Source organism: Grammomys surdaster, unplaced genomic scaffold (assembly GCF_004785775.1).
Source record: "Grammomys surdaster isolate TR1022 unplaced genomic scaffold, NIH_TR_1.0 130, whole genome shotgun sequence".
NCBI lineage: Eukaryota > Metazoa > Chordata > Mammalia > Rodentia > Muridae > Grammomys > Grammomys surdaster.
In genome coordinates, this window is record NW_021604588.1 from 20,423,012 (window position 1) to 20,447,547 (window position 24,536).

The 24,536-nt window shown below is 40.7% G+C and overlaps 1 protein-coding gene across 2 annotated transcripts in view; it reads left to right on the forward strand.

The window, feature by feature from the left end:
- The window catches only part of Ush2a (usherin), a 668,288-nt gene that overhangs the window by 146,299 nt on the left and 497,453 nt on the right, over nucleotides 1-24,536 (forward strand). For both annotated transcript variants that reach the window (XM_028760212.1, XM_028760216.1), the window contains exons 13-15: nucleotides 1,821-2,004; nucleotides 17,358-17,521; nucleotides 21,633-21,791. In XM_028760212.1, the coding sequence (XP_028616045.1) occupies nucleotides 1,821-2,004; nucleotides 17,358-17,521; nucleotides 21,633-21,791 (507 nt within the window). The remainder of the gene's footprint in view (nucleotides 1-1,820; nucleotides 2,005-17,357; nucleotides 17,522-21,632; nucleotides 21,792-24,536) is intronic.

The window sequence follows — 24,536 nt, forward strand, 5'->3', positions numbered from 1 at the left end:
TATGGGTGTGTATGTGTCTATGTATAGTATGGTGTGGTGTGTGTGTGGTATGTGTGTGTGTTTGTGTCTCTGTGTGGTATGTGTGTATGTGGTGTGTGTGTATGTGCCTCTGTGTGGTATGCATATATGTGGTGTGTATGTGTCTGTGTATAGTGTATATAGTCCAAGCACATGCACTTGTATGTCTATGTGCATGCGGGCATGTTCTGTGAGTGCAGTGCCTGTGGAACTCACTGACTCCTAGAGCCCATTCTTATTAACTCATCAGTGTTTACTGAAGGCCTACTATGGGTAGCAGAGAGAATGATGAGTTATACAGATGAGGTTCTGCCCCTGATGCAGGTGACAGGCTGATGAAAATTAGATTAATTACATGTTTCTGGGCACTGGTGGGAATCAGCAGGACGCAGCGAAAGCTATCAGAGGCATGCCTGGATTGGCCTAGAGAAATTTGTTCATGGAACTGAGGAGACCTGGCTTATAGAGCAGAGGAGACAGATTGAAACCATTGCCATGGACAGAGCAGTCCCCTGCACCCCCAGAAAGGCATTCAAGGGTCAGGAACAGAGAAAAAGAAGAAGCAGCTCTGCAGCCTTCTGTGTGGGGAAATGACTGCAGAGGGGTAGGGGTGGTTGATTCCAAAGTGGGAGCCATAGTAGAAATGTGGCTAATATTTGTATTTTTCTTGAGGGAAATAAGCCATAAATAGAGGGAAGAGACATTAAAAGTATCCTTTGAGAAAGATTGTTTAAACTCCACTGTGAAGAGTAGATCGAGAGGAGGTCAGGACTTGCCAGCGGGCAAGTGGCTTCTGGAGCTGGGTAGCCTGTGCTTAGAACTGGCTTGTGGCAGTCGTTAATTCAGTGTGATGAGGGTGGGAGTGTGAACCTTTCTAAACTTCTGTTTTCTGTTCTGCACGAAGGACACAATAGCATCTAAACAGATTCTTGTATGCGAATCTCCTGTAGCACTGATTCCTGGTACACACCATGAAAAACTTAGTGTCAGCCTTCACAGGGTGGTGGGAAGGAAAAGATCCTCTGGAGACACTGTTCATAGGTCTCAATGATTAACAAAATGTAGATCACGCATGAAGGAGACAGTTTAAGGGTTGAGAATTTTAACAATGTTCTGTATGATCGATTACATTTGAGTTTCAAATAATAACCACTTAGTATGAGTAAAGTGCTTTTTTTTAACAACAAAATCACTGTTAAATTAAATGTTAACTGGGAATCCTATGCTTTATCTGAATTATTATCAAATGTCTCTCTGGTATATAGGATACATCACTTCCTGTTTGATAACTACTTAGAGCTGAGTAGAAGAGGGCCAGGTTTTAAGTGAAGAACTTCAAATAGGCCTAAATTATTTTAAATTGTGAATTAACTTATTTTAAATTCCAATGAATGTTTTGCCTGCATGTATATATGTACATCACTCAGGTGCCTGGTGTCCAGCGAGGCCAAAAGAGGGTCTCAGATCTCCTGGAACTGGAGTTTGAGACAGTTGTGAATCACATGTGAGTACTTGGAATTGAACTGAAGGCTTCTCTAAGAGCAGCACGTGTTCTAAACACTGAGCAACCTCCCCAGCCCCTACACTAAATTTTCATGTAGGTCACCGAATTTTTTTTATTTGTAATTAATATATTAATCAATATATTAATCAATAATATATTCATCAAGAAGGGCTCTAGCCACTGTTGTAGTAAAGCTCACGGGTTCCTTGAGATTATTTTGGTTTTGTGTGCTGTTAAAACATCATTTTGAGAGAAGATTGAACCAAAAGTGAAAATGAAATCTTTTTCTTATTTCTAGGCTTTTACAGTTCTCCTGGCAATGCCACTGGCTGCCTGCCATGCTCATGCCACATAGTTGGTGCTGTGAGCCACATCTGTAATAGTGTCACCGGGCAGTGCTCTTGCCGTGATCCCTTCACCACTGGGCGGAGCTGTCACCAGTGTCAAGACCATTACTTTGGATTTGATCCCGAGAAAGGGAGGTAAATCTTTATTTGTATGGATAACAAAACATTATAGATTTTTATCTTTAGTTTTCCTTTTCAACAAGAACTTGGTCAATTTTCAAGCAATAACTTCTACAGAAATGTTCTTTGGGTAATATATTTTTGAACCCTTGATATCTTGGTTGCTAAACTTAATGGTTATTGCTTCATTCTGTCCTTGTGAACTTTGATATTCTCCTATCATCACTGAAAAACTCTCTTCAATGACCAAGAGATATCTTCATTGTCTCATTTGTTTTTACTCTGTGTGTGTGTGTGTGTGTGTGTGTGTGTGCACATGCACACATTTCTACAGATGGAAGTCAGAGGTCAACTTTGGGTATTTTTCCAAGGAGCTGGCCTTTATAATAAAGAGTCTCCAACTAGCTTGGAATTTGCCTATTAGGCCAGGCAGAGTCAGGGACCTACTAGATGTATAAGTGTGTACCACCATGCCTGACTTTTGTGTATGGATTCTGAATCTCAAATTCAAGTCCTGTTGCTTTTCACAGCAAGCAGTTTGTCATCTAAACTCCTTCCCCTGCCCCCAACTTATGTTTTTTAAAGAAAGACACTGTTCCCTTGAGTCTATGGCAATCTTCACCCTTCAATTTCCTTAAATCCAAGACTGCTTTTGGTGAGATAAAATCCTGCTTTCTTTCTCTCTCCATTTCTACCCATCACACCTCCTATCCCAGCTTTTTCCAGGACCCAAACCTGCTTACAGGAGAGTGTGCTGTCATTTGTCACACTGCAGGATGTCTGGCTAGCACTGGAGATGGAGTATCTGGGTTAGACAGTAGATTGAAATGTTAACATTAACTAATGAGGAGTAGGAAGAGATAAAGAAGACAGTAGAGTCTGCAGTATTGGAAGGCACTGAGGTATTTTCAAACTTTGAATCTAGTGAAATTATGTGATCCATGAAAGGGCAGAGTGTAGAAAACAGAGCCAAACTATGACAGGTCGATTTCAGGACAGGGGAAGATCTAGACAAGTATGAATTTAAAGAAAGATGATTCATAACTGATTTTATGCAGATTAAGTTGAATATTTCTGCATACTATCTGACTCATATTGACTCAGAGAAAGAGTGACCTTAATAAAATTACACATTATTCTTTAACAGGAAAGCATTTTTCTCCCACTCATGGTGCCTTCATATGTATTCTTCCAAGTTTCATTCATTGAGTACTTGGAGTATCCCTGTATTTTCAATCTGAGAACCTGTGTTTTAAAGGCTTCCTCCTACCTTGGTTCCTTTGGGATATGGTTCCTTTTTACAGTTAGGGCCAAGTGAGAGGTTGTCATTCCAGTGGGAAATGTCCTTGAGGGAGACATGAAACCTCAGCCCATTCCTCTGTGTTTTTCATTTCCCAAACACTCCCCTGACATGATGTGTCATGATGATGTGTCACCATAGCAACCAACAATGGGAATAACCAATGAAGCCTTGACTTTCTTTATGTACATTGTCTAGGACATTCATTGTTGTGATGCAAAGCTAATACAGGGATAATGCATTTCTTTCCTTTCATCTCTAATGCTTAAACTATGGAAATCCTCAATTTCTACTGAAGTTCTCCCATGTCTAACACTGGCTTATTCTTTCTGTGTCTCAAATCTTCAAGATTTCAGAAATATTGTGCTATGACTAGATGACCTTGTTCCAAGTCTCTCTTCCCAGAACCACCACTTAACGTGTTCCTAGGCTTCATTTAATTTTTATGCTGCTATCCCTTCCTGGTTCTACATTGATCAATCATGTGACCAGCTTTGTGATCTTCTGCTCCTATCCTGAGACAAAACCATCTTTGTTTTGCTTTCAAGCTCTGTCTTTTCTGCTGGGCTGTAGGTTAGTTCTGTAGGTGACCCCCTTGCTGCTGCCCTGGGCTGACTTAACTGAGGATGAACTTCTGCTGAATGGACCCACAGCCTTGCATCATGCATGTACTTCTTGCTACCTTAGTCTCCTGCCCCTTCAGACGGTGGCTGATGCCTTTGACTTCAGCTCCCTGAACACCTTGTAGATGTTCCAGCCCTCCAGAGCAGATGAAACAGCAACAGAAAGAGATGACTCCAGATTGCCTCTCTTCCTCCAGTGTGTCTGCCTTCTTATATATTCTTGCTTTCTATCTAGTCATAGAGGAAAACAACCCTTGTAAAACTGGCCTATTTTGAGTGTGATCCCTTCCTAAGTTTTGTTTTCTGTTCCTTCCGTCCCTTCTCACCTTCATCTCCCCATCCTCCCATATGAATCTTGATTTATCAAATTCTTCACTTATTTAACTTAACAGACGCCTCTTCACTGGATAAAGCTGTACAAAGATATGCTATCATCTCTTCATTACCAGCTCATCTCCTTGGCCTCTCCCACTTTATAAGGCCTGAGCATTATTATGTGATTTTTCATTCTTGTGTTCACTTATATTTTAAAAACATTTTTTCTTGCTTCTTCCTGTTCATTTCTTTGCATCTTTTTCACATCCGCCACTCTTTGTGCATATGATAACCAAATCCATGTAACACAGACAGCTAAGGAATAGCAAACTTTGGTAGCATCAGGGTGGAACATATGGACTTCCATATGTAAAGCAAGTGTTCTACCATTGAGTGACATTCCTAGTCCCCTAAATGATCCATGGAATTCTCATCTCTATCAAAGACAAAGTATATGCCAAAATAGAATAGATAAGCAAGAGTTAAGGAAAGATTGTTAGAGAATAGAGTTGCCCTGGAGGAAATGACAGAAGTATCCATGATGCCTTATATTTGAGTCATTCTAGAGGGATCTAGGACACTTGTTGAAGGAGCACATGAATCACTTGCCATTATGGAGATGGGTAGACTGATACGTAATTTATACCTGGCAAATATGAATGGGAAGAGACTTATCCGAGATTAGCTAGACCAGCTAAGGTATTACTATACAGTCTATCTGACACTCTTAGAGTTTATCAGAGTTTGGGGCCTGATTAGAATAACAAAAAAAATGAAGTGAGCTCCCTTAGCATCAGTGTAAAGAATCATCCAGAAGCCTGAAAGATTCCAGATGGGGGAAGCAGGCAAGACTCCCATGGGCTACATATGGAATAAGAACATTGTTGAAATCGAGGTGAATCTGTGCTCTAACTAACATGTGGAACTGTTAGTAGGAAAGACTACCAGGGAGGACAGAGATCATGGAAAAAAGCTTAAAAGTGTTTCCCCAAGTGGAAGGTCATCCCTGACTGCAAGGGAAGCATACTGAGAGGTTGTTTCTGAAAATAGGTGAGGTCAGAGTATGTAGTCTGCTGTGCCAGGCCAGTATCAGCTCCTCTTAGACTGTATGTGAGGGAAGAGGTATGTATCAAAAGAGACGGGGACTATCAGTCCCCAAACCAGTCTCTTGTTCGTAGAGTCCTTGTGGTTATCATTTCTAAAATAGAAAAAAAAATAGCTCTAAGAGAAAAGTAGTTTGTTTTTTATAACGTCTAATTGAAATCTAATTTGAAAGATGACTTGATACACAACACTGAAATTCTAATGTTTTACACACACACACACACACACACACACACACACACACACACACACCCCTACCTCCAGGATCTTTAATTGTCTCTAAGAAGTGAGAGGAGCCATGGATGACTTCTTTTATATCCAGACTGAAGGAAGACAAGATTGGGTGAGGTGGGTTGGACACACCAAGGCATGGGATGCTTCAGTCAATGACACTGGAAAGGCCGACTTCTGTTTGCTATTCATGACTCATCCTCTTTTCAATGTTATGGTTGACTTAATTGTCATAATAAGTAGACTGCACTCTTCCTTTGGTGTCCAAGTCTCTACTCTGTTTTGCTCTTTGTTTCCGAACTCTCTGTTTTGCTGTTTGCTCCTATGTAACACGCCCATCCATGACTAAGCTCTGTCCTTGACATCAGCCACTACATTACTTCATCAATAACTGTTGTTGAGTATATGGTCACCTCTTTAGGTCATCAATTATTTCATCTTAATGATAAAAGATGGCATATCCTCATTATCCTGACTAAAGGGACATCCCTCTCTAAATAAAAGGTGTCTTAATAGGGCTTACAGACTTCTAGTCTGGGCATTATAGGACATAATCCATATGCTAACACTAAAAAGAACTGTGGAAAGTAAGAGTGCTGCCTATAACAAAGCTTCTCTGCAAAGCATAGAAAGACTAAAGCTCCCAGTCCTGGCTCATCATGTAATACCACAGGCTGGGCAAACATCAGGATATGTGTTCCAACCTCCAGAGCCAGCTATGTTCATATGCTTCCCTGTAACTAGTGCTGTGGAGGAGGGAGATGGAAGAGTCACTGGAGCTCAATGGCACCAATCTAGCTTCAAGTTTTGTGAGAGGCCCCATCTCAAGTGAATAGGTTAGAGACTGGCAGAACAAGACATCAGGTATCTCACTCTGGCATCTGTCTACACATGAACACATGGGCACACATTCATATGTATGTTCTACATAGACACTACAGGAACACGTAAATGAAACCACTTGTGTTTACTAAAAAGAAAGGTATCAAGTCTTTCCAGGATCCACTTGTGCTTTCTGGAATCAGTCATGCGGGCTGTTTGTGATGTGAGTTGACCCTTCTACTTTGCTGATGAATTCTGCTGTCACTCCTCACTTTAACATGGATAGTCATTAGAGAAGAGACCTTCTCTCATGAAGGTCATGAGGGGAAAGTACTTCAAACTGTGCCATAAGAATTGCTCCAGTGTGTGTTTGCTCATCATGGAGTGGGAAACAAATAGACTCTCGTCCGTTTATGATTCCCATTTCTTTTCTGAATGATAGTCTTCTAGGATGTCTCTGCTAAATTCTGTTTGCTGTCATTACACTTCACCCACAGTATCCATTTTTACAATGAAGAGTGGACTAAACACTATGGGTTCTTATATGGCATAAGAAAAACAGCTTTATCCTGTAACTATGGTGGTAGATCTCTACGATTCTAACACTTCAGGAGAGAGGAGCAAGGGAGTCAAGGATGATTAAAATCAATCCAAGCCATCCTCTGCTACACAGTAAGGTCAAGGCAAGCCTGGGCTACATGCCACCCTACCTGAGAAAAACTAAAAGAATTTTTTTTTAATTTCTCTAAAAAGCTCATTTATGGTCTAGATGTACGTGGATATAAAGTATAGGAAAAATTGTGTCTTGATGTTTATAAATGAAAAAGAAAAAACTCATTTAGTGTCACTATGGTAGGTGATTGCTAATGCAAACGTATTAATTTCCAATGTCTACAGTGACCTGTTCTGTCGCCAAGCCATTCGGACGTAGAAGCACGCTCTGTTTCTCATCGTATTGGATAGGTCTGTGACATCCTCATCATAGTGCCTTTCCCATTCTGAGGGCTCTTTCCATTCCTGCCTTTTCTTTGTGACTCTTTCTTGAGGAGAGCAATGCCCTCTGGGTTTTGTGGTGGTGGTTTTCTTGGCTTACATTCACTATTCTTTAAAGATAATCCCAAAGCACTAAACAAGCAAACTATGTAGACACTGACCCTAAACTGCAAAGCCGAGAGAACTACACCTGTCAATCACAGCATCCTGGGCCCACTCTAGAAAAGCCTTTGCCAGCTTTCAAGTTCATGTTCCATCCTCCAAGTGTACCAATCAGAGAAAGGTGGCTTTGTTCTTCCAAGAGCTGATACCAGTGAACACATTGCTTCATTTGCCTCTGGTTTAACCAGCCCTGAAACAAAGAAGCAAGAAAATTTTGTCAAGAGTGAAAAAAAAATCAATAAAGCAAGGAATGTGTATCACATTTGTCTAACTCTAAAACAAAGAAGAAGAAAAAATCAAAGTGAGCCACATCTGGCTCACTGCTGTACTGGGCACATGAACTTCCTGGTATCACCCTCACGTAGACTGTGAGTGATTGCTTCCCAGAGTTATGTCAAGTTCCTCTGGTGCCCTCTCCCATTATTTTTTTGTTAAATGTAACTCTCATATGTCACAACCCATAATGTTTCTTCTTTAGTGTTCAAAGCCACTGAGAGGCACTAATTCAGTTTACCTTGTTTTAAGATGCAAGGAGCCAGGTGGGTCTAACACTAAACTGCAGTTGTGTTCTAGTAGCAAGACCAGCACTTGAGGCTTCTCAGCTGTCTGAAAGCTTAGTCTTCACAAAACAAGTGGCCAGACTTTCCCACCTCGAGATTATTTAGATTTTACTGCTGAGATCCTCCATGGGAACACCATGTCATAGATTTGGTCTGGTAATCTTTACGATGCCCATCACCAATGGGTCTCAGTAGGTCTTTGCTCCGAGGACCACATCAGTGACTTCAAATAAAAGCAGACAGTTCTCTTGCCAAGAACTCCTCTTAGGCAGTAAAGATGTAAAACTTGCTGCATGTTTTTCATAGACCCGGGCTTCTCTGTGACTCTGTGAGTCAATGTCTGCTGTCTGAGGTGACAGACTCCAATCAGTCTCCCATGCCCACAGCACAGCTTGCTCTGGGTCATAAGGCAGGGGTAGTTTTAGGAAAGACAGAAAAGAATACAAAGGCACTTGAGTTTCACGCTGGAGACTGCCACTTCTGCCTGATTCTGTCTTTTAAAAGGAAGTCACAAGGCCACCCCAGATTCTGGAGTGAGAAAATAGCCCCTGCATTTCATGGACAGGAGAACACTGTTTAAAAGGATCTGCTTAGAAGGAAAAGCATACCGTCATTTTTTGAATGATCTTATGGTCTCTATCTATTAAGTCTACCTAATATAGATTGTGGAAAGCTCTTCAAGGAATGCCAGGCTTTGTATGTTATTAATGGCACCACGTCCTCGATATGACAAACTGGGAATGGTCCAGAGCTGAGCATCAGGACAGGGTTCAGCTCTTCTTTCCCACTAGACCACGAATATTAGCTTGCTCCTGGATATAATAAATTACTGTAAATTCAGTGTCTTAAAACAACAAGGATTTATTATCTTATAATTCTAGAGGTCATAGGTCCTAAATTAGTTTCAGTGGACTAAAACCAAGGTGTCAACAGGCCACCTGTGTTTCCTATGGAAACTCCAGGATAAAATCCATTGTCTTCATCTTGACTCCTCCTATAATCTACATACATTCTTTAAGGGGTGAGGAGAAGTAGTGTTTACTGTGTATGTATGTATGTGTGTTAATGGGTGGGGGTGGATCATATTACCTTGTGTGCACATGGATATTAAGGGCAGAGATGGGCACTGGGTGCTTTCCTCAATCTCTTCACACCTCATCTGTTGAGAGATATTTTTCACTTAACCTGGAACTTACCAATTAGACTTGGCTAGCTGGTCAGATAGCTCCAGGAATCCTTGGCTCTGACTCTCTAGCACTAGGCTTACAGGTTTCTATTTCCATAACCATAGCAACAAGGGTACTAGGCTCAAGCTCAGGCCCTTTTGCTTATACAGCAAGCATTCAACCAATGGAGTCATTTCCCCAGCCTTTGCTTCTGTTGTTAATAATGTTGATAATCACGATGATGACTCCGATGATGATGTTGATAAGATCTTCCACTAGAACTTTCTGATTAGGCTAGGTTAGCTAGCCAGTCAACCCCAGGGATGTGTTTCCAATATTCCCCACTGCTGCATTATGCTGTTTTGTTTTATTTTAAATTGTTGATTATAATTTTTCCTCCGGGAATTGGACACAGGTCTCTTGCTTGCTTACAAGGTGAGCTCTTGACCAAGTGATCTCCTCAACCCTTTCTTTTTTGTGACTCACAGCTCAGTCAAACAGCAGAGCAGCCTTTGCCTTCTCTGGGTTGGGTTTCTCTCCTCAATGGACTTCGTACTGTTGGTGGTGGTAGTTTTGATCATTTGGCTTTATTTGTTTGTTTGTTTATTATTTGTCTCTCTCACCTCCCTGTCGTCCTTGCATAAAGACCTCTGTGATCTCCTTGAATGTTCTTGGATCATCTGTGGTCAGCATACCATCTCCAGCTCTTTAACCATATTTGCAGAATTGTTCTTACCAAGTAAGGAAATAGATTTCATATTCTGCCAGTTAAGGTTTGGGCACTGTCAGGCGCCATACTTCGATCTGCTATACTAAAAGTCACCCTTCTGTCACTTGGGGCTCAACTGTAGCCCGCTTCCTATTTCTAATTGGAACACAGTGATGCTCTTCTCTGTACATTGTTTCCCGGCTACTTTCTGAGGACAGCAGTAAAAGTGAGTTGTAGTAGAGGACATGGTGTGCACAGAACCTGAAGCACATACTGTCTATCCTCTGTAGGTAAAGACTGCGGAGCCTGTAACTAGATAGACTCTCACAGTCTAACGCACTAAGCGTCTTCAGATTTTAACTGTATGGGCACTGATGGAACTTTACGAGAAATGAAGATTCACCTAATCAAAACCCCCTTTCAGAACACCTGATCAATGGCCTCTCACCTGCTTCAAACTATGGAATTTAAAAGAGCCACTTTCTCATAAAGTAGCACAACTTGCCTTCTGCCATTGTCATTACACATCAGAGGCATGACCTCCAATGGAAGGGAATGCTTCCTTCTTGTGACTTTCTGTCTATTCTTTTGACTACCTCTGCAGCCATGAGGGAGAGATGTAATCTCTCTTCTATTTGAAAACACTCATATACCTCAACTACTTGCATGGTGATATGGAGTGTCAGCAAAGGAGGAGACACTAGCTTCATGTTCAGAACATGCTCAGGGGCTTAGCTTTCTGGGAGGAGATACTGGCTTCAGGTCCAGAACATGCTCAGGAGTTTAGCTTCCCTGTAGATAACAGGAATGCTTCCTGATGGGATCAGATGCCTTCATTGCATGAAGGCAAGGGTGTCGATAGCATGGCCTATTTTTATGAGTTCCTGATTTGAAGCCTGGAGAAGGTTTTCTGAATCTGGTTCTTGAGTCACTCTTTTCTCCTAGGTGAGATGCCAGCACTCATGTTTATTCCTTGGCAATCCATATAAACATGGCCTTGTACTCATGCTAACTTCATGACGTCACCCTATATCCTCCCACTACAAATCAAACTTCAGCTCTAAGAGAATGCAGATGTTCTGGGAGGCTGTGACAAAGGAGAACTAAGAAGCTTGGGTGTCAACCTCAAGGCCGATATCTACCACAGGGGTGAAAGTGCCCAGGGAAAGCCATGCTGCTATAGAGGATGCTCCAGCCACCTCTACATCTGCAGCTATGAGTGAGCTGAGTATTCTGCCGCCAGGAAATATGACTGAGGTCAGCCTTGAAAGGGAAGTCACCCAGGGGAAAATGATACCAAACAAGTAAAGCTCAATAAAATGAAAGCGTCTTTACATCCAGCATCCACAGTTTGATCTGTTTCTGGTGTCCCATCTTAAGCCTAAGTCTCTCTTGGTGCTTCATTCAGTAAAACTTCAACCACATAGCAGTGTGTGTTGCAGCCTGACTGTGTGACCATGCAGCAGTGTAGTGTGTATCCTAACTGTGAAGCCACACAGCGGTGTGTGTTGTATCCTGTGTGTGACCCTGCACTAGTGTGTGTTGTATCCTGACTGTACGACCATGCAGCAATGCGTGTTGTATCCTGACTGTGCTGAGCTGATAGTAGAACATGCTTATCCCAGTTCCTGAAATTGGCCTTGGCATCTTATTTTCTTTTCCTGACTAGTTAGCCAATCCAAAAGCCTCAATGACTTGGAATCTCTTCCTCCTTCATGCTCTGTGTTGAAAGATGTCTTCACCTTCTCTCTTAGAGAGTTAGAAGCCCAGGAATGGCTCTAGAGTGTTTGTTACCTCTCTTTCAGATTTCTGCTCATCATTCGCTAATCTTAATTACTGAGAACTTTTCAATTCTAAGCCCTTTCCGTTTGCTCATTTCCCAGTACCCTAATCTGCCAATGTCTCCTCCTCATTGGTGCAGCTTAGTGGGTCACCATCGCCCACGCTGATCTGTTTTCCAAGCATTCCGATTGCAAGCCTGGGAGGTGGCTCAGTGGGTCAGAGTGCTTATGGTATATCCAGCTTAGCTTTCTGTTAATATGAGAAACAACCTGACCAACAGCAAATAGGGGTGGGCGAGTTTTATTTCACCTCTCAGATTCTAGTCTACCATTGTGGGACTCAAGGCAAGAATCTGGAGGCAGGAACCTGAAACAGAGGCCATGGAGAAACTCTGCTTACTGGCTGGTAAGCAGTACCTGCCTTTTCATATAATCCAGAGCTACCTGCCCAAGACTGGCACTTCCCACAGTGAGCTCAGGGCACCCTTTCAAGGACTGACACCCCCACCACAGGGAGCTTAGGCTCCCTGCCCAGGACTGGCAACTCCCACAATGAGCTGCACCCTCCACCCCCACATCACTCACTCATCAAAGTTGGCCCACAGACTTTTACACAGGCCAGTATGATGGGGGCACTTCCTCAGTTGATGTTCCTTCTTCCCAAATGATTTAAGCTTGTGTCCAGTTGTCTGAGAAACAACCATGACACTGTGCAAGCATTCAGACTTTTGTTATCATTCCTCTGCTCTCATATAAAAGTTTGCGTATGGCAGCACAAGGCTGTAATTGTAGTACTGGGGGCAGACATAGGCAGATCCTGAAAGATGCCAGGCCAGTCAGACTGGAGGAAATGACAAACTTCCAGTTCAATGAAAAACCCTGTCTCAATGGAATAAGGAAGAGAGTGATAGAGGAGGTGGATTCGCTTGTTTCTCTAATTTCTGCATGTACATATGTGGACTTGTACAGTCACACACACTAACATCCACGCATCTCTCTGTTGGTCGGTCTCTGCTATCTCTGCCTCTGCCTCTATGTCTGACTTTGTTTGTCTCTCTGTCTCTCTGTTTCTCTGTCTCTGTCTGACTCTCTCTGTCTCTCTCTTTCTCTTTCTCTCTCTCTCTCTCTCTCTCTCTCTCTCTCACACACACACACACACACACACACACACACACACACTCTACAAAGCCTAAATGTACTCAGTACTATATATCAAATGCCCCTGTATTCTGACTGTGACCCATCAGATGAGATGTGGGGTTTTCCACCTGAGTCATCCTATCATAAACAGTTTTAGATTTCACATTTCAGTCTTTACTTTTTCATATTAGAGATGTTCAGCTGGTACTCTCCCTAGGCCCTGCCCATACTTGTTCTCAATCTTGTGCTACACACACACACACACACAACCAGAGTGCATCCCTAACTGCCAGCTTCTACTCTCATGATTTCCTTCACGGTCGCCCGTGCACTCCTTGAGGACAGGAGCAGACATAACACTCCTTATTATGTTTTCAGTGTGGATTCCCACTTAAGAACATAACTGGGCCTCAGTAAAGGGTGCTTATGTCACTCCTTGTGTTAGTCACTTTCATGAACATTTGAGTTGAGGTCCCCAACCAAAGACAGGTGACTTGTCTCCCTGTATCCCTTCAGACAAACTTCCCAGCAGTTATCATCAGTCCTGAAGCACATGGTCTTCATTATGAATAATGGTTCTTCAATAACAATAATTAGGATGCTATTTGTATAAGTAAAAGAAACCCCCAGGAAAGCACAATAGAGGAGATTTGTCATTTAAGAGACAGAAGACAATTATCCCCTCAGTGTACCTGGTAAACAGTGATTTGCAGAGGGGGTAAGAGCATAGCAGCCATGTGCTGGCAGACAGGAGCAGAGCACTCCCCCCCACTCCTGTTTTGTTTATCATAATGAACTGGTCAATAAACATCACAAATTGTTTATCTATATAAATCTTGACAGATTACTCTTTATGAAATCCATTTAGCAACTGAGGTTTTCCCATAAGGATGAAAAATGAAGATTTTAAACAGATTGCAGGAGAAGCTCAGGCTGTGCCAGGAGAGTCTGTGCAATAAAGGTTTCTTTATATTAATATTACGAAAACCATTTATCCTGGCAAAATCAATATCACAATTCATCTTAGTTTGTTGCTTCTTTTCGAAGCCTAAGATGTCTTCTCCTTTATTGTGTCTAATTTTGTTTTAATAAATGTGAATTATATTTCATTTGGTTGATACTCCAAGGAGGGGCATTAGAAAAACTGCTCTCAAACTTGTGGCTTATTTGCTAAAGAGTCTTTGAAATGTTTGAAATTGTATTTGGGTGGCTGAGAAATTTAAAGGAATCATTTCATTTAAGCCTTAATTGCAGTATTATCCTCTGTGTCCTTTGGGCTGGTTGCAAACTGTAATATTCTAGAAAATCTGCTCTGATGAATTTCACTTAAGGAAAATTCTCGCTAACTGAAACTAAGCAATTATAACAAGTTGGATATGTTCGATACAACAGCGGGTGGGAGAAGAAACAATAAAACAGGAATAGATGCATTTAATTACTCAAAACATTGCTTGCTTTCCCAAGAAGTGATTTATTTATTCCATTTGGATTTGGAACTTAATATCCCATGGATATTGACATAGTTGACTCTGAGATGTGTGGATGGCAGTCGGCTGGAAGGAAATAGAGCTTCATCAAGACATGGAATTACGTTACACTCTGCAAGCCATTACTCTAACTGCACTGTATGTAAAGTAAGTGTGATTGTCCCCTGAGTAAATGGCAATAAAAACTGAAACACTCAAGAGACACTCACTCATGAGTGGTATGTATAGAAAGTGGTATTTATGTATAGAAAGAGGCGGGGTGGGGGAAGCTGCCTCTTACTGCTCAGGCCACTATTTTTAACTATTATTATATCGAAGCGTAGAAATAATATACTCTAAGTGTTATCACGTAATGAATTAAGATCAAATCAGGCATCTCATTGCTTCTATGATTCTGTTTTAACTTCAATGCATAATTTTTCTCATTTCTAATATTTTGTCTTAAAAAAATATCTATTGGGGAAGAAATTCTAGTGTCCATGTCCAGATAAAGACCACCAGTGTTGTTTGCAGGGATAAAGTCCTTTTACCGGAACCACAAAAAGGACAACTATGGTACTGTCGCTTTCAGGAGAAAACGTGCTTTATTCCCAACGGCAGATTCACCCATCAAACAAATTTTCAGCTTATTTTGCAGCTTTGGCTTTTATCGGCCTTTTTAAGGGTGTTGAATGATTACCCAAGAGATCACACCATAAAATTTGCAGTAGGGTGAAGTCACCATGTCCACCAGTTTCTCTATAGAATAAACAGGGGAATCTATTTAGTGTGCTTTCAATGTACCACATGGGAAGTCCCTGCTTCAACAGTCTTTCAGGGGCTACTCTTACGTCTCTAATCCTTCTAATGCCCAGACTGCTTAGCCTAATGAAATGCCATGCATGTAAATAATTCACCCCAAAGAGAAAGCCTTCCTTCTCTATCACTGCTGAAAGTGAGTACTGCAAATATTACAGATGATTCTAGGTCTAAGAGCTTGTACATTGCACTGAAAATTCCTGATTGTTCTATAATATTAGTCTCTTCGCAGAGATCAAGGTAACTGTCATTTCTCCAGTCATATCTGGGTAAACGATAGTTAATGCTAATTGTCCTATTGACAGAATCTAGTATCTTGTGGGAGATGGACCTATACAGATTGTGCTGATGTGTTCATTGAGACCAGAAGACTTCCATGTTGTGGGTGGCACCATTCCCTAGCCGGGATGCTGAGTGTATAATGGAGAAAGAGAGCTGTGTAACAGGCATCTACTTTCTGGATGTAGTGTGGTATGACCTCCTGCTTTAGGCTTCTGCACCTTGACTTCTAGTCACAATGGATGATCCTCTTCCACTGGGGGCCAGATTTGACCATTTGTCTTTTAAGGTGCTTTTGTTGGCCCATGTTTATCCATATGAGGCTGGAGAAAAGTCAATTACTCTGATCTCTGTGAAGGGGCTGATGTTATAGGATGATGAGACATTTTATCACAGAAACAAGCAAAAAATAAATGAAACCAATACACAGTGCCCACAATATAAATGCAACCCATACAAAGCACCAACAATAATTATAATCTATCTAAATATGTCAGCAAGATTTATCCTTTTTGAACTAAATATAGAATTTGAAGAGTTTTAGGGAGAGCAATGGCTCATTCTTAGTTTCTATGTTGTAACTGGATATTTAAATTAAAAGTACCTAATTTAAACATTTAGCTGACAGCAGAACTTCTATTGTAAGAAAATACAATTTTCATTGAACTGCATAGTTTGTGTTAAAGGTAATCATGACAAAGCACCATGATACGTAAAAGCTGTTGAGGGGGTTGTTGAGACAAAGCTTCTTGTAGCTCAGGCTACTACCAAACTCACTGTGTAACTGGGAACTCCTCCTGATCCTTCTCCCTCTGATTCACACATTCTGAGATTGCAGGAGTCCACCACCATGGCTGTTGGCTAGAGTATAATTCATATTTGTGTGTTTGTGTGTGTGTGTGTGTCTGTCTGTCTGTCTGTCTGTCTGTGTGTACCATGTGTGTGTCTGTGTATGTGTCTGTGTGTGTGTTTGTGTGTTTGTCTGTGTGTGCGTGTGTGTGTATGTATCTGTGTATTTGCCTGTGTGTGTGTCTCTCTGTGTGTATGTCGTGTGTGTCTGTATGAGTGTGTCTGTCTGTCTGTGTATGTCATGTGTCTGTGTATGTGTTTATTTGTCTGTGTGTGTGTCTCTGTATGTGTGTCCTGTGTGTGTCTGTGTATGTGTGTCTGTGTCTGTGTGTGTGTCATGTGTGTGTATCTGTGTGTGTGTGTGTATGTGTCTGTGTATTTGTCTGTGTGTTTCTCTGTGTGTGTCTGTCTGTGTGTGTCTGTGTGTTTCTCTGTGTGTGTCTGTTTGTCTGTATTTGTCTGCCTCCCTGCCTGTTTGTCTGTATTTGTCTCCCTATCTGTCTGTCTGTCTGTCTGTCTGTCTATGTATAGAGGCCAAAAGCCACTTTTTTTATAACTCCCCTAGTCATTCTCCACCTTACTTTCTGAAGTCAGGTCTCACATTGAACTTTGAGTTCACCAGTTCTTCTAGACTGCCTGGGTAACAAGCCCAAGGACCTTTCCGACTCCATCGCTGAATGCTGACCTCACAGGCACTTGCCACCTTGTCTGATTTTCACATGGGCATTGGGGATCGAGGCTCAGGTTCCCATACTTGGTACTAATCAAGTTCTTTACCAACTGATCCAACTGATCCATCTCCCTAGGCCTCATCTTAGGCCATTATCCCATGGACATCAGCAAAATCTTTACATGAATTTAAGTGTGAGCAACATTTTGATAAAGATCTTTTTCTGTCTCCTTTTACCGTGTCCTTGTGCAGTGCAAGCATCCTTTCCAATACATTGGCAAAACCCAGCTGTGTTCAACCACAATGTTATTGATAGTTATGACATATCCTATGAATTATTAACTAAAGCACTCTTCTGACTTTCCATATGTGTCTTCAGATGCCAGCCTTGTCATTGTCATCTAGCAGGAGCCTCGAATGAAACATGTGATGCGGTCACAGGCCAGTGTTTCTGCAAGGAATTTGTCACTGGCTCAAAATGTGATGTTTGTGTCCCTGGGGCAAGTCATTTGGATATCAACAATCTATTAGGCTGCAGCAAAAGTAAGTCCATCCTGGCCCATTGCCGGCATGTGAGTGACGGGGCCCTGGGAGGGGGATCTCAATGCTTTCTGCCATTAGAAGTCACTAAAAAGACTTTTATTTGTGAACTTAAACAAGATTGTCTATATACAAAGGCATATATAGGCCCAGTATGAAGAGTTAGACTAAGGTGAGTTTGTTAGCTACACTAAAGGAAATCTGTGAGCTTTTCCTTGATTAAAGAATTAAAATTTCTTGAATGACAAGGCTGTAGTAAAATACTGACAATAGTTTGTTGGAATAAAGTCACTAGCAAAGGAAAGAAAACCAAAAACAATTCCAGTTTTCTCCAGACAAGGTGATTTTTTTCCCGAGAATGTCAACATTTACTGTTAAAATCATGATATTTCTATTCAAACAAAAATGATTAGTCACCCTAGCTCACAAACGTATTTCCATGTAATTTACTATAACAAATAGAAGATTTGTTATTTATTGTAAGTTTCATGTTCTTCTATAATCAGTTTTATGAACATTTTCTAATATTTTATTAATAATATAATTTAATAGTTATTATGTTTACAGAATACCAAGGTCTTATTGATATTCTGTTCTTGCTACTTTCTTCTTAATATTAACCATGAGTCTGCATCCCACTTTATAATTTTAATTATTTTATACAAATATGGCATTTGGCATGCTTTGACTTTCCAGCACTCTACAGTGTCTTATGTTGACCTCTGAAGGTCACCTGCAGTTCTTCACTTTATAACTATGTTATATAATCACAACTATATGGATTGTATTTCTGTGTTTATTCTAAGACCATATATTCCCAGAATTCCTAGAAGGTGGCTCTTGGGAACATATGATAGCAACCCTCTGCAGTATGCTGTGCTGTGCATACTGTCCTAATGGGACTGTTGGTGTGTCATGAATCAAAATGCTAGGAAGTTCCCTGTGTGATGATATCACAGTCAGTCTGTTTGTTTGAAACAATGACTTACCTGGAACCACACTTTCAACATTTAAGGGAGCTGGGGAAGGGGAGAAAGGGAGTAAGAAAGGGGAAAGCAGGAAAAGGGAGAGTGTTGGAACTAGTGGGCTCCATAACTTGCTTTTCTATTCTATATAGCCAGTGAGAACAGCCAACATCACAAGAATGTGAGGTGACAGATGGACATTAGTGTGGTAGCTATTATTAAAGCTGGGAGCTGCTTCTGGTTGTTGTTTGCCTATGCATAACAGGTGTCTGAAGGTTTTCCTGGAAATTCTAAGTAGCTCATGGTGTCCTTCACACAGGCTGTCACTATAGGATTATCACCTTTGATGATATTTCCTATTTCCTGGAAACATACTGATGATAGCTTACCAACAGCATCTGTGACTAGCTGGGAGAGGGACAGGACATCCTCTTTGAGTCCTGGGATCTAAATTCCAGTTATAGCAGATTGTATATAATGAAAGTAGTAAGGGTTTCTCTGGACAAGAAGTCCCCATGGGGTCCTGGGGATCTAACTTCCAAATCTAACTTCTTGCAGTGGATTACATATAAGGCCCTCTCTGGCTTCTTATTTCTCTCCCATCCAAGTCTCTTTTTTCATGTTAACTTAATTTATCCTTTCAAGAGCTAGTCACCTCCATAGATCAGAGAGGCCGAAAAAAATTGGTGATTAAATGGTTGTTTTTATATTGCTTCCTAGTAAACCATAGCTTGTTCTAAACTTTTATTTGTGAACTTAAACAAAACTGTCTATATACAAATGCATATATTCATATTTTTCAACCACTCACAGATCACTTGTATTTAGGAATATTAACCCTGAAAATAAAATCAAGTAAAAATTTTATTTATAATTGTATGAAAACAGAGGTTTAGGAATGCTGCAACAAGAAGGGATATGAGACCAATATACTGTAAAGTGCATGATATCTCAAGGAGAGACCAAACATGTGGGCTCTCCACACTGCTTGCAGTGGTGCCAGAATCTCTGACACTTTTCATGATCCTAAGTGATGGATTTATTATGTTCTTAATGTAAATGAAGAAAGGCTCAGCATCCAGTTCATATCTGAATACACTCATGGGCCTAGCAAAATTACTAGGCTTGGACCCAAACATCAGACTCCCCAACAGAAGGAGCCTGTTACACTGGTATGTTTCATTCTTTAAAAAGGAGTCTCTGCACTTTGACCTGTGTGGTTTTCTATAATTGTCTGTACCTACTGTAAACAAAAGCTTTGTTGATGAGGGACAAGAGGTACACTTATCTCTAGGTATAAGGAAGTATTCAGAATGCAGTTAGGAATTATGTTGGTTTAGTAAAATGGAGGAGAGTCGTTTCTTCTCTAAGAATCATGACCTCATATCTGCAAATCCCAGCTCTGGTCATCAGACACACCCTTTTACAAGCCTCTCCATGCCCAGCTTAGTCTATTCAGGATGACTGCTTAGTTTCAAAGGGCCTGCTTACAAAGCTACACCTTGGTTGGCATCAAGGAACTTAGAATTTATGAGCATTCACTTTTCCCAGAACAGAACAGCATAGATTTGGACACAGGAACTTTCATAGAGACTGGAATTTGTGTGTAGCTGGTCTGCTCCTTCTAGCAGTTTTGATATGTGCCAGATACATGTGCTATGTGAAAAGCCCCTAACGACACCCGGGCACTGAATTTCATGTGTCTTCCAAGTGTGGTAGCACATTTTATGTTCTCATTGTTACCTCTGTTGTTAATGGAGCTCAAGCCTTTGCCTTTCTAGGAAGACCCCCGCTACTCCCACACAAGTTCACAATGAATTACTAAGAGGTTTAGTATGGCTTCCCTAAGACTATCAGGGGAGAGCTCTCAGCAGCTTTCACCTGGTTCCCTTGGATTTCACTGAGGTAATTTTCCCCTGGGCAACAGTAATCTGTGACTTCTGTAACAATAAATCATAGTTAAGAAGAGGACCCCATGGTGGGCTGTGACTCTCCTAGGAAAGTGTAAACCCTAGGGTTCAGAGTAAACTAGAGAGCATCTCTCATACATAGCAAGAGTGTATTCTTACCATGCCCTGTCACTAAACCTTTTAGAAGACAGTCCTCTGACCATTCGCTTCCTGTGCTACACATATTTTCAATGCAATTAGTCTTTTATCTTGAGACCCTGAAAGAGCCATCAGATGACTTCAGACGTTTTATATAACGTCGCTGTAGCTACTTCATTAGCCTCGGGTCTTTGCATCTTTTCTGAAAGTACCTCTTGACAAAAGGATTGGTGGGTTTAAAGTCAGATCCCTCAACGGTGCATACCTGTGATATCTTGTTCAGTGAGAAGTGTATCAAGTCTCCTTGCTCAAAGTCAGTGGAGTTTGGACTTTGGTAGGTGTTTTCTCAGATTTATTTTTTTCTTCTATGTCTTCTCTGTATTCTGGGAAAATAACAAAGCTTACTCTCAAAAATTAGGTGAACAGGAAAATAACCAGTTGGAAAAATATAGGGTTTCTTGAGTTCACTTCTATATTCTACCATGCTTGGATGAGTTCAGGGAAAACAATCTAAAGACAAAAGCACCCTTCACAAGTGTCAGTCTAGTCACATAAGGATTCACATTTTAATTGACAATGTTTAGTTTTTGGCACCCATATCTATTTATGTCAGCACACATTAGTCCTTGAAATTAGTCCCTTCAGAGTAAAATAAGAGCTTGTGTTTGCTAGAATGGAAAAATTCTATCTTCAGCATCAAAGAATTGCTTTAATTTAAATTCAAATATTTAATTTAATGTTAAATTTCAAGGGAATCTGTCCATTTTTAAATTCAATGGAAAAATAAACGTTATGAATCCTTGTGTTATAATTTTTAAACTAAGGTGCAGAAATGTTTAAATATCTAGTGGTTCTCTGATAACCCTATTTTTGTCAGCTGCCCTGAGCCACAAGTGTGTTTTATGCCTGTAGGATAAAAATCTTTGTCTTAGAGAACTGGTGATGCATATCCTTTGTTTATTAATGTCTTGGTAAACCACATGTCTTCTTGAAAAAGTGACCCTGAATCAGAACGGCCACTTTGGAGAGTATCTTACTTCAGCTTCCTAGTGCGTTTATCGATTACTTTTGTTAATAAATGCTCTCTCTGTTGTAATTTAGCTCCGTCCCAGCAACCTCCACCCAGAGGATGGGTTCAAAGTTCTTCTGCCATCAATCTCTCCTGGAGTCCACCTGATTTCCCCAATGCCCACTGGCTGACATACAGTCTGTTCAGGGATGGGTCTGAGATCTACACAACGGAAGATCAACACCCATACCGTGAGTTCTAGGACTTGGTGAGGGAAATATGTGATATTCTAAGAACAAATATATGTTAAATTCCCTGACATCGAGGATAAGCGAAGAGCAAAGAACAACTCATTCAGAGAGAATTACAAATCTCCCCAGGAAGCAAAGTGCTATGAAAATAAGCTGTTTCGTGTTTGATAAGATGATTACCGAGTTCCCTGAGAGGAAAGCAGTGACTCAGCCCAACGTGATTGGTACATGAAGCCTGGACCACTCGTGAACTTCAGAGTGTTTGTATTGGTTCACAGGCACAGCCTCTTAAACACAGCAAATTGTTAAAAATATATAAATCTTTCCTTCATATCAGTACTCATTACAGTCATCATACTTACCATGGAAATTTTATCTCAAATTAAAAGCTTTAAATGAAGATAAAACCCCATGTCCATTCCTATTGGTTTGTAATGTTAAAATGTCAAAAATAATGCAACATTCAACAGTCTTGCAGTGTGGTATCTATAGAGCATAATCAATCCTGGTACACTATTAAATATATTACAGGCTGTGATGAAAAAGTGTTATCTCTGCAAATCAATAAAGAAAAACCATGACATTCTGGTTAAAGAAATTAAAAGGTATAAAAGCATATGAATTCTCATGTTTCAGTTTACAAAACCTGGCAAAGATTGGAGCACAGCCTTTTGAGAGTTAGCTTTCTCCTCCCATAACAGTTTCCAGGTACCTCCCTCAGGTGTCTAGCCTCGCTCAGCAAGGACTTTTACCTGCAGAGCCATCTCGTACAGCCTCCAACTTAGATGTAACATGTATAATCCACTTTAAAAATGCATGTAAATCTAAGTTAAGGGACTAAACTTCCATAACCTTCTTTAACATGGATGGAAGAAAGCTGAGTTTACCATACCAGCTGACCTCAAAGTTCCCAACTACATGTCAGACACTTTATCTACTACATGGGCAGATATCATTTCAAACCTATTGTGCATGACTTTCATCTTTATGTCCTCCAACTTTCTCTTCACTCTATATACCCCTTCCCTGCTTCTAGTCTTCCGTGAAGTTAATGGAAATTCTAAACTCCATGATACAGATTGGGATGGGAAGCAAACATCTGCCTGCATCTGCCACATTGGCAAAGCATCCAAAAAACCTGCTACTAAAATGTCTATTTTCTTCCAAAAGACAGTGGGATCCAGGTGTTCTGAAACTTAAACTTTTGTGACAGAGGAAGAGGGGAGTTATAAAAATATTGAAAATGGTTTCTGAGTTGACAGGACCACTGGTTGAATTATCTCTGAAGATGCAACTGCACTGGTTCCATTTCCCAAGCAGCTTTGAATTAAATTAGAGCCCATCAGTGATTCATTCAGCCCGTGTTTCTCACAGTAGCATACTGTAATATGTTTGATAAAATGGTATATAGGAACACAGCATCATAGCTTTTTACATGATTGTACTAAACAGAATCCAAACAATAATTTCTTGGGTAGTAAATAGCCACTCATTCACTAATCAGACATTTCTATAATCCTATTAAATGAAATACTATTTTCCAAAACCTTAGTTTGCACTAAAAATGACACATCTGGCATTTGTCTACAACCGCCCATAATTAATGATGTGAAAGTTATCTGCATAATGGCATTTGAACAGTGGAAACAACCCGTGAGTTCGGTCAGAACTTCCCAGCTTTCTAATAGTACCCCCGTGTTTATTGCTACAGCTTCAGTGCCTGGGTAGCATGAATAACGTGAAAAGGAAACACTATTTCTCTTCAGTTGAATGAGCACAAATCTGTGGGCTAAATGAAGGCAGTTGGAATCGTAGGTGGAGAATCACTGAACTTTTCAAAGAAAATTAATAGTGTTGTCTTCTAAGCAAGTTTGATCATTTATTCCAGGCCATTATAGAATTCCTCATTAGTATAGAAACTTCCCCTGGCTAGCCCGCAGTCCTGTGGGATGCTCTTGGGCAGTGTTTTTTTTTATTTTTTGCCATCCTCTTATACCTCTATATTATCATCTTTAAAGCTCTTGAATGTCTTTTCTTTGGCAATGACACACTGTATTAGTTGACATTAAAATCAACCACCAGCTATACTCATTACATGGGATAATTTGAAAGTTTCTGAATACTCGTAGTAAGTGAGTTATAGTATATTCAGTGGCTCCTTAAGTAAAATGTAGCTGATGGACACCCACATGCTACCAGTAGAAGAGTATGTGCTTGAGTTAGCTCTTTGGTTTTGTATTTTATTTTTCACTGATGTATTTGTTTCTACTTTTGAGAGACAGAGACAGAGACAAAGGGAGTTAGCTTATGCTATGTGCACATGTTTATGCACATATTTTATATAAATAGGTTGGTGATGTGTATGTATGTGTATACAGAGGCTCAATACGTACTCATTTGGTCTCTCAGCCAAACCTACGGCTTACCAGTATAACAACCACTAGCCAACTTACTCTGTGGATCCCCTGGGTCAGCCTTAGGAAGCCAGCATTACAGACAAGCTGCCATACTCTGGCATTTATATGGGTTCTGGGGTTCTGAGTTCCAGTCCTCATGCTTAATCAGCAAGAATTTAACCACTGAGCCATCTCTCTAGCCCTCCAGGTGACACTTTGGACTTCTACCTACTTAGTATTTTGCTCAGACTCCCCACGTGGCTTGTTAAAGACCTCATCTATATCATTAGTTCAAAGAACACAGTTTTCAGAGGAAAATAACATACCTTATTTAGTGTTTTATATTTAA